This window comes from Pygocentrus nattereri, chromosome 10, assembly GCF_015220715.1.
Source record: "Pygocentrus nattereri isolate fPygNat1 chromosome 10, fPygNat1.pri, whole genome shotgun sequence".
NCBI classification, from domain to species: Eukaryota; Metazoa; Chordata; class Actinopteri; order Characiformes; family Serrasalmidae; genus Pygocentrus; species Pygocentrus nattereri.
The window spans coordinates 12,908,490-12,919,876 of NC_051220.1; the positions used below are offsets into that span (position 1 = coordinate 12,908,490).

The 11,387-nt window shown below is 38.5% G+C and overlaps 1 protein-coding gene across 2 annotated transcripts; it reads right to left on the minus strand.

Moving 5' to 3' along the window:
- Nucleotides 1-502: 502 nt before the first annotated feature.
- Nucleotides 503-8,602, minus strand: samd8 (sterile alpha motif domain containing 8). 2 transcript variants are annotated; one of them, XM_017708832.2, is made up of 6 exons: nt 8,471-8,602; nt 5,721-6,252; nt 5,412-5,507; nt 4,806-4,923; nt 3,184-3,334; nt 503-1,981 (listed from the first exon to the last, which is right to left on the minus strand). In XM_017708832.2, exons 2-6 carry the CDS (start codon nt 6,248-6,250, stop codon nt 1,677-1,679), a joined length of 1,200 nt encoding a protein of 399 aa, XP_017564321.1. In that variant the 5' UTR covers nt 6,251-6,252; nt 8,471-8,602; the 3' UTR covers nt 503-1,676. The 2 variants fall into 2 exon arrangements, with proteins under 2 accessions (XP_017564321.1, XP_017564322.1); XM_017708833.2 differs by lacking the exon at nt 8,471-8,602 and adding an exon at nt 7,741-8,035.
- Nucleotides 8,603-11,387: the final 2,785 nt, after the last annotated feature.

Sequence of the window (11,387 nt, forward strand, 5' to 3'; positions counted from 1 at the left end):
GAATACACTGTTTGAATACTTTGATTACTTTGAGGGTTCAAATACTTTGAATACACTGAATACTTTGATTACTTTGAGTGTTTGAATACTTTGAATACACTGTTTGAATACTTTGAGGGTTTGAATACTTTGAATATACTGTTTGAATACTTTGAGGGTTTACATATTTTGAATACATTGTTTGAATAGTTTGAATACACTCTTTGAATACTTTGAACGTTTGAATACTTTAAATACACTGTTTGAATTCTTAAATGACTGTTTTAGTACACTAAGTTTTAAAAATAGTGTTTTTTTGTCACATTTGATTATGCTTGTTCTCCTCTGTTAATCTTGACTGACTCAGTAGTGTAATTAACTGATCAATAATGTATGTAATGGGTTTGCAGGTTTGCAGGACCACATGAGTGTTTCGTGAGGGCGTTTAGTGAGTTTAATTCTGAGTTGAAGGGACTGAATTTCCGAATCACTGACTCTCTCAGTAACACACTCACACACACAGTAAATCTGTCAACATTTATTATAGATCCAGAAAACAGTGTTTACTGTAAAAATCAGCAACTGATCAATATAAATTGACTATACATTCTATAAATACAAAATAATTAGTAAATACTAAACACACACACAAATCACATTATATCAGAGGAGAGACTGATGGGGGTTTTGGCATATTGTAATTAAACTGAGTGAATTGAGATAGAATTCAATTTTACTCAGGCTGGAATGTTCTAACTCCATTAGACTCCATCCTTTTTTTGGCAGATTCTGTAATCCCATCAGCCTCAACATTGACTTATCACCCCTGCATCATGATATTAAAAGAAAACGTGGTTCAAGAGAAATCTGTATTTACGTATTACTTATTATTAATGAAAATCAAAAGAAACAAACAAAAACATGGGTGTTCCAGTACAAATGCTGTATTTTTTGCAATATGCAAAAAGAAAAAGGAAAAAAAGATATTTGAAATAAATCTGTATTGCCTGATATTAAGAGGAAAAACAAACAAAACAAAAACAAAATGTCTGGTTCAGGACAAATGCTACATTTGCCAATAAAAAAGGAAAAAAGGTTGATGTTCCAAATATATATACATATAGTTATTTTATAAGTTAGTTTACAAGTTAAATCTGTGCAAAAATAGATTAGAAAGATTGTATTATTAAGAAAGCAGTGATTACAGACAGTTATTAAAGTGCTTTTTGATGTTCCAAGACATTCACGGTCAGTAATTTTCTCAGGCAGCATTGTGTACTTAATATTCCATATGTAAATCATACAATAATAATAAAACATTAGTAATACTACTAATAATATTAGTACTAAACTCAGCAGAACGAAAAAAAAAACAGCTTCACGTCAACTTGAACATGTTCTGAAGACTCACCTGTAAACACCTTCACCATCATCATCACCTGTAAACCAGTCAGTATGAGCCTTCATCACTGACAGAGGAATAAATATTAATAATGATAATAAATAGTTGTCTCTTCTGTCAGAGCACTGATCTGTAAGACTGCAGTAACTCATTAAATTAAACAGTTAATCAGCTCTGAAACACTGTAAATACAATATGAGCTTTTACACTAATGTTTGTTCATATCTGCTGTAGTGAAGCTGGACAGAAATGTGTTCTACAGTTTCTTGTTAGGGTTAGTGGGTTTAATCAGTGTTTATCCTATGAGTGCTTTGAGGAGTCTCGGTCTGGAGAAAGGCCAGGCGTACTTGTTTGGGACGGGTCCATTGACGTTACTCTCACTGAAGGAGAACAGGGGGAACCAGACACGAGCACGGCGGCTGTGCTGGATGGCGTGAGTGCTGGATAGTGTGTGGTAGTACAGGAAGAGCCGGGTGGTGATGTAGAAGGCGATGAAGACATCAATGGAGTAGTGCTCATGAGCCGCCAGGATGAAGAAGATCCCGAACAGGTTCAGCACCCATGATAGCGTGTGGACGAGGTGCCACTTATGGGGCGTATCTACAAAACAGAACACATATGAATCAGCACAGCTACTCCATTCTTCACCTGTTACTGCTGTTATTGTTATACAGTCAGCTCCATGAATATTTGGACATTGACATTGTTATTGTTATGGTAGCTGTCTACCACATCAAAGCAGCGTTATTGTCTGTCCTGGATTACGATGATGTGATATACAGATCTGCATTTGCAACGACTCTCAAATCTCCAGACTCAGTGCTCTGCTCTGCCTTAAGTTTCATTACTGATGAACCTACAGACCATCACTGTGTACTGTATAAAGAGGTCAGCTGGTCATCTCTGGCTGCATCTGCTTCTTTTTATCTATAAAGCTCTCACTGACTGAAATCATAGAAATGCTCAGTGTAGATAATGCAATGTATCAGACTCAATTAGTGACTGATCAGCCTTCCGGTGCTGAGAGCTTTTACTGAACTAACCACCCTCTAAACACCTCAACTCAGCCTGACACAGCCTGTTTTATTGATAATAGTAAAGTTTTAATTTGTGTTTATTGTGTTTGTCATTATTTCTAATTTCTCATTATTTCTAATATTTATATATTAACTTTTACTGCTGAGTTATTCTTTAACATTTTCTATTTTATTTTATTTTTATCAATATTAATATTATAATATATTTTGACATACATATATTTTGGTGTTGTTGAAACAAAACCTCGTATCTCCAAAAAGAGAACTTCACAGGAGATTAAAAAAAACATACTTTGCTTTTAATGGAAGTCAATGGAACCAGACTTTTGTAAAAGCAATTTTAGATCAGTTGTTTTGGTTATTCATCATGAAATTTACACACAATGTAAAGGACAACAGACATTTTAAAATTCTAAACTGAAAAACGACATAAATGGAGATACAAGGTTTTGTTCTGACAGCAGCAATTTATTTTTATTGATATGTTTTAAATGATTTTATCCCTAGTTGATCTATCTCTTATTATTTTATTTAAGTAAATTTTATTTTGTCTCTATTTAACTGTTTTATTCTGAATATTATATGATATGATCAATTTTCAGCATTTGATATATTTTTGTAGAATTTTTGTAATCCCTGATGTCTGTGGTGGCTCGGCTACAGTGTAAATGAGGGTGAATGTACTCTGAGTGTACCATTTTGGAAATACAATGTTTACCACAACAGTGATGATACATTCTACAGTCAAGAGTTTATCTCACTCACACTCAGTGATGAAGAAGTTGAGCATGGTCAGAACCACAGTGTGTCCACTAAACATGTAATCTCCACACGTGTGCACTCCAGTGAGAGACATTCCCAAACCCGCCCAGATCTGTAACGCTCGATAGAGCTTCGCCCACAGATCACTGTACATCTATAACACACATAGACACACACACATACACATTCATACACATACAATGTGTTGACTGGATGCAGAAAACTGTGTATCTTATGATAAATGATGTGTGTGATTATTTCAGTAGGTAGCGCTGGTGTGAGAAATGCTACACAAATTAAAATGCTACAGCGCTGACACAAAATCTACATAATCATCGTCATCGTTAACCACTTAGTCCACATGGTCGCAGTAAAAATTACTCCCAATAAATCAAATAGTTTGGCATTTGATTGTGAGAAAACAGAAGCCGCAGGTAAATTAACTACAGTTTAATTTTGTGAAATATACAGAATTAATTTTCTGTGACTCTTTAACTCTCACAAAGGGGCACTATTTGCACTCAAGCAGCTTCTGACTGCATTACTGAGAAAGAGGAAACCCACACCAGCAGGAGCTAAAGAGAATTCAGAACAGGAAAAAAAATTGTTGATTACATAAATGCATTACATAAAAGTCTCAATGTCATTTATTCTGTGGGTTTTAGCTAAATAAGACACAGGTTGATTACATTAAATGCTGTAAACAGCAGGGGGCACCTCCGCTTCAGAATCCAGGGACCAGAATCCAAAGATCTTTGGATTTTCTCAGCTTTTTTTTTCTCACAACTGCCTTCAAATACGACATTACACCCCAAAGAGAACAACTCTTATTTCATTATGTATGTTGCAAAACTGCTTGTTTACAAACATTTTGATTTGTTCTATTCTATATCTGAAGATGTTGCTGTGTATCAGATTTACGGCAGGAAATGAATCCATCCACATGAAAAGTAACTGACTGTTTAGACTCTCCACCATTCTTCCACCTAGAGTTTCGAGTCTTTTCGAGTCATGAGGCTGAAATCTGAGTCAGAGTCTGAGTTATTGGTGTTCAAGTCAAAGTCGAGTCTCAAGTCTTTCTTGAGTCGAGTCTCTATTCATCAAATGCATGACTCCAGTCATATGACTTGATTCCACACCTCTGGCATATATAAATTATGTAATTGATTTCAATTAGGAATTGTCAAAATATTTGGAAAAAAAATATACAGAGTGTTCTGTAGACATCTAAACAAATTGTTCAAAGTAATTTATCTGGACAACAACTTGCAAGCACACCAAAAAATGGCACATGGATTCAGCAGCATCCAACTGAATGTAATGAAGTATTGATTAGATAAAACAGGTATTTAATGAGAATAAGTGCATGACTTCTTTGATGAGAGGACTGAAAAGTTCAGCTAACACACTGACACACAGGAAATAACTAATTAATGTATTAGTATTATTTGCCCTTGTTGTAATATTAGTGTTTTCCTGAGTGAATAAACATTTACTGAACAGATATTTAAATCTATTTATCTGTCAGAATCATTTGCACAGTGCTGTATGTATGGCTGTGATGTTTTCTGTGTATGTGTAGAGGATACAGGTGTGTGTGTTTGTGTGTGTGGCAGGTGTCTGACCTTTCCTGAGCACTGCAGGTGACGACCCGGGACAGACAGCGAGGTTACGAACATAGTAACACAACGCAGCAGGAACACCGTCCCCATCAGACTGCAGAACCGCCGGAAGAGAATAGACCTACAGACACACCATCACAGTAAACAGCATTAATAACAATGATAAAAGCTAATATAACCATGGAGACGGAGAACAAGCTTCTATGGTTCTATACAGAAGCTTCTTGAAAACGGTTCTTTTTCAAAAAAGGTTCTTCCATTGTTATGGTGTCAAGGTTGTTACAACAGAAGGATGCTTTTTGGTGCCATATAGAACTATTTTCAGATTCTATATAAAAAGGTTCTAAATAAAATCATGTACAACACATTTACCATCAATCTGAGAAAATGCTTTCACCATGCAGAGAACCATTTTACCATGGTTCATGGTTCTATAATGATACTTTTTTTTTAAATAAAGAACCCTTGAAGAATCATCTTTCTAAGTGTGTATGAATGCTCCTTTGCTCTTCTCCTATTTTTTGGACACTCTAGCCAAGAGCGCATGAATTCTGTTTCAGCTCCTGAGGGGACGTATCTGTCTGTGTACCTGTGTTCATGTTGGTGTACCTGTGTCTGTGCAGTAGCAGTGTAAGCACCAGCATACAGCCCAGGACCACCGCACAGCCCTCAGCCATGGCAAAGGCCCAGGGAATTCTGGGTACACTGCAATACAGACAAGGAGACTTAATGAAGTCAGTACACAGCCAGTTCAGGAGACACTTCCTGTTCCTCTCACTGTACAAAAACCACAACTGCAAAACACTACTTTACTGCAAAACATTACTGCTTCTAAGTACTGACTGGTTAGCATTACTGCTTCTGAGTGCTGATTGGTTAGCATTATAGCTCATTAAAGCTACAAACACACGCACTGACCTATCAAGAAATATGTCGGGCAGTGGTGGGTAGGTGTGAATGTCCGGTACTTTCTCGTGCACAAGCACCATGATAAAGGATGTGATCCCGAACACCAATGTCACGTAAACTGTAATCAGCGCCGTCTTCCAGTACTCTGGGTCCAGTCGGCCACGCCGCTTACACTTCCCCTTAGAGTAACCATGGCAGTGATCCTCCTCAGCCACAGTGGCTGCCGCAGCAACCTTGTTACAGCCTCTACCGTTCCATAACCAGCGATCAGGTCCGTATTCATGTGACTTAGAGACGCCATTGGGGTCGTATTGCCTCTGCAGACTGCGCAGCACAAGCGTGAGCCGTTTGATGTCCCCCAGCAGGGGGAGCTGTAGTGGAGGTGACCGTAGGTCATTCTCAGTTAAACTCAGCAGCCCTGCTCCGTCCAGCCGATGTTTCACACACAGCAGATCCACATACTGACCAAAACCCTGATCCTTCAGCCAGTGAGAAACCTGCTCAGTGCTCCACAGCTCAGCTCCAGCCCACTCCACCATTCCTACAGAGAGAGAGAGAGAGAGAGAGAGAGAGAGAGAGAGTTAAAGTGATAGCTTCTTTATGCCTTGTGTTAAAGGTGAACTCCACCAATTTCTCTACATACAGTAATTCAGTGTGTGAGATATAAACAAAGTGATTCTGAGTGGTTTGGTATGAGATGGTTCTGATTTATTTACAGTGGTGGTGATAGGAACCAGGTGTCGCCATGACAACAACACAAATATTATTTTTATTTATTTATACATTTTATTTACTATCCAAAACTACCAGTGAACCTACACAAATCTTCTGAGTTTAATATGGAATGTTGATGGTGGGAAATAGTGAATAATCTGAAATAACAGTTTTCTTTGGGGCCTCACAGTTTCCGACATACTATGAATGGACTTTAAGTTCTCAAACTTATCACGCAACAGTGTCTCAGACATCAGTCAGTGAATTATTAACCATTTGATGTAATAACTTTCTATATGGGAGCTTTTAGAGGCACACGTCTGGTTCCTATCACCACTGTGAGTTAAATTCTGACTCAGTAAGTTTCTCTAGAATGGAGCATTTCATACCATACCACTCTGAACCACTCAGAAAACTGGAAAATGTGGAAAGTCAGTGGACTTGCTCTTTTATATTTGTATGATGTTGGATCATATCTGCATTATATTTAATTTTGGAGTTTGACTTTTTTTTACTAAATCTTGGCTCTTAGTTTTGGGAACTCCTGCCTGTTGGTCAGCATCTTCATTTATTGTAAACAGATATAGAAAACATATACTGTTACACATCTACACACTAGTGCTGTCAGAATTTATTTGGAATTTAATCTGTACTTTTGTGTATATTAATAGGCGCAGTATGTCATTATGCTCTAATCCAGGGGTTCTCCAACATTCCCACCTCAAGGTCCATGTGTTTATCAGCTGAAAAAAAGAAAGCCCTCAGAAAGAGAGATTTCACTTTTGATAGAGGCCAGATCACTGTGTAAGGTGTACCTCACATCTTACACCGTGATCTGACCTCTGCTCTGTGAGACAGAGCAGGTAGGTGAGTGTGTTTGTGTATGTGTGCAAGGTGAAGAGAGTGTGTTGTCAGCGAGGGAGTGTGTGTGAAGCTTTAGAGAATAATATGCTGAGTAACTAAACCAGAAACAATGAGTCACTCACACATCTAGCTTCTCTATAGCAGTTACACCCACACCTGCTGTAGACTGAGTGGTTGGAGCTAAATTGCTGCAGGTTGAATAGATGGGGCTAAAGTGCTGTAGATGGAATGGGTGGGTCTAAACTGCTGTAGGCTGAATGAGTGGGTCTGAACTGCTGTAAGCTGAAAGGGTGCGGCTAAAACACTGTAGGCTGAATGTGTGGGGCTAATGTGCTGTAGACTGAAAGGGTGGGGCTACACTACTCTAGAATGAATGGGTGGGGCTAAACTACTATAGGCTGAATTGGTGGGTCTAAAGTACTGATGATGTTGATGATCTGTGTATATTTACCTTCTTCAGCTCTGTGTTCATCAAACTGTCTTCCTCTGTGTGAAGAGCAGGTTTGTGTGGTAACTGATTTAATTACTGTCGAGTGTGTATTCAGACTGATTGATTATTAAAGACCGATATTGATGGGGCGTTTGGGTTTGTAGTTAAAGACTCTCTGCCAACAGATCAAATGGGTACTGCAACTCTCAGAGCAAAGAGCACACACATGCACACACACACACAGATAAGTGCTGAGATTGAGCTGAGCATGTGTGTGTGTTATCTGAGTGAGCATTCCTCACATTCACATCACTGATTGAGAAACACTGACTGAACTCACACACAGACAGTGAGAGAGAGAGAGAGAGAGATTAGGAAACAAAAAGAGGTAGAAAAACAAGATTATATGCTTTAGCAACATACTTTAGACAGTCAGGTCAAGAGAGCTACTTTGAACTGAAAAAAATGAATTGAACAAATTAGAGAAAAAAGTAAAAGAAAAGAGAGAGAGAGAGAGAGAGAGAGAGAGGGCGAGAGAGAGAGACAGAGAGGGCGAGAGAGAGACAGAGAGAGGGTGAGACAGAGAGAGAGAGAGAGAGAGGGCGAGACAGAGAGAGAGAGAGAGAGAGAGAGAGAGAGAGAGAAAGCTGAGCAAACGGAACATTGACAGTGTAAACTCAGCGCGCGACTCTCACACTATTAACACCTTATTAGCAGGTTAGGTTAATAGATCATTAAATTATTGTCTTACCGTTCTCTCTCTCGCTCTCTCTCTCGCTCTCTCTCTCTCTCTCTCTCTCCTTGCGGCTCGAGCGCTCCTTCTCTCCCGTCACTCTCGCAACTGTGCGAGGCAGTGCCACGCGGACTGCAGCATGTAAACAGGAAGTGCGTCATACACAAACCCCTGACTGGGTGATGTTACTTACTCTCACCTTCATTAATTTGTTTCTATGAAAGTGTGTATAATAATAATAATAATAATAATAATAATAATAGTAATAATAATACTAATGATAATGATAATGATAAGCTTTCAGATGGTTTCTGTAGATGTACTGATCAGTGAAAAGCCTGATCAGTTTAATCAGCTCTTTTACTCCTAAACTGTAACTGATCTGATCACCCAGTCAGCTGGATCTTCCACACAGCTGAGTATTTATTATACAGGTTGTTTCACTGGTTTCATATTTACCACAGCTTATAACTGAATTTTCAGTCTGTTAAAGTTCACTTTAATATTAACTGTGTAAATTATTTATTACAGTGAGCTAAATTATCAATTACACAGCTAGACTAGCTAACTGAACAACTAACACACACACACACACACACACACACACACACACACACACACACACACACACACACTATAACCCAACACCATATACTGCATTACACTATAAACCAACAGCATACACTTACACTATAGACCAACACTATGCATTATATCCAAAAACTATAACCAAACAATATACATTTACATTATAACCCAACAATATGCACTTACACTATAACCCAACACCATACAATACACTATAGACCAACACTATATACTTACACTATAGCCCAACATTATAACCCAACACTATATACAGTACTTATAATATAGCCCAACACTATAACTAAACACTATACGCTTACACCTACCACGTCACCCACCACTGTAACCCAATCATGATACACTATAGACCAACACTACACACTTACACTATAACCCAACACTATACACTTACACTATAGCCCAACAGCACAACCTAACACTATACACTTTTTCTATAACCAAACACCATCAATTACACTATAGACCATCAATATCCCCTCATGCTATAGCCCAACACTGTACATTATAGCCCAACACTATAACCCAACACTTACATAATAACCCAGCACTATGCACTTACACTATAGCCCAACACTATAACCTAACACCATACATTTTTTCTATAACCCAACACCATCAATTACACTATAGACCAACAATATACACTTATGCTATAGCGCAACACTATACATTATAACCCAATATTATGACCCAACACTATATATAACACTACAATCCAACATCATACTTTACACTATAGACCAACACTATACACTTGCACTATTTGTGCAACACTATAAAGAAACACTAGACACTTACACTGTCACCCAACACTATAAGCAAACACTATACCCTTACACTGTCACCCAACACTGTAACCAAACATTATACTCTTACAGTCCAAGCATATACACTTACACTATAAGTCAACACTATATACTTACACTACAACCCAACATGATAAGCTTACATCATAGCCCAACACAGTATAATTACATCATAGTCCAATACTGCAACCCAACACTGTATTATTACATCATAGCCCAACACTGTAACCCAACAGTGTACACTTACACTATAGCCCAACATTGTTTAATTACATTATAGCCCAATGCAATAACCCAACTCTACACACATACACTATAAGCCTATGCCATATACTCACACTATAGCCAAACACTGTATGATTACATCAGAGCCCAATACTATAACCCAATACTATATACTCACATAATAGCCCAACATTGTATAATTACAGTGGTGTGAAAAAGTGTTTGCCCCCTTCCTCATTTCCTGTTTTTTTGCAGGTTTGTCACACTTAAGTGTTTCGGAACATCAAACCAATTTAAACAATAGTCAAGGACAACACAAGTAAACACAAAATGCAATTTGTAAATGAAGGTGTTTATTATTAAAGGAGAAAAAAAATCCAAACCATCATGGCCCTGTGTGAAAAAGTGATTACCCCCTAAACCTAATAACTGGTTGGGCCACCCTTAGCAGCAACAACTGCAACCAAGCGTTTGCGATAACTTGCAATGAGTCTTTTACAGCGTTCTGGAGGAATTTTGGCCCACTCATCTTTGCAGAATTGTTCTAATTCAGTTACATTAGAGGGTTTTCGAGCATGAACGGCCTTTTTAAGGTCATACCACAACATCTCAATAGGATTCAGGTCAGGACTTTGGCTAGGCCACTCCAAATTCTTCATTTTGTTTTTCTTCAGCCATTCAGTGGTGGACTTGCTGGTGTGTTTAGGATCATTGTCCTGCTGCAGAACCCAAGTTCGTTTCAGCTTGAGTTCACGAACAGATGGTCGGACATTCTCCTTCAGGATCTTTTGGAAGACAGCAGAATTCATAGTTCCATTTATCACAGCAAGTCTTCCAGGTCCTGACGCAGCAAAACAGCCCCAGACCATCACACTACCACCACCATATTTTACTGTTGGTATAATGTTCTTTTTCTGAAATGCAGTGTTCCTTTTACGCCAGATGTAATGGGACACACACCTTCCAAAGAGTTCCACTTTTGTCTCATCGGTCCACAGAATGTTTTCCCAAAAGTGTTGGGGATCATCAAGATGTGTTTTGGAAAAATTGAGACAAGCTTTAATGTTCTTTTTGCTCAGCAGTGGTTTTCTTCTTGGAACTCTGCCATACAGGCCATTTTTGCCCAGTCTTTTTCTGATGGTGGAGGCATGAACGCTGACCTTAACTGAGGCAAGTGAGGCCTGCATTTCTTTGGACGTTGTTGTGGGGTCTTTTGTGACCTCATGGATGAGTCGTCGCTGCGCTCTTGGGGTAATTTTGGGCGGCCGGCCACTCCTGGGAAGGTTCACCACTGT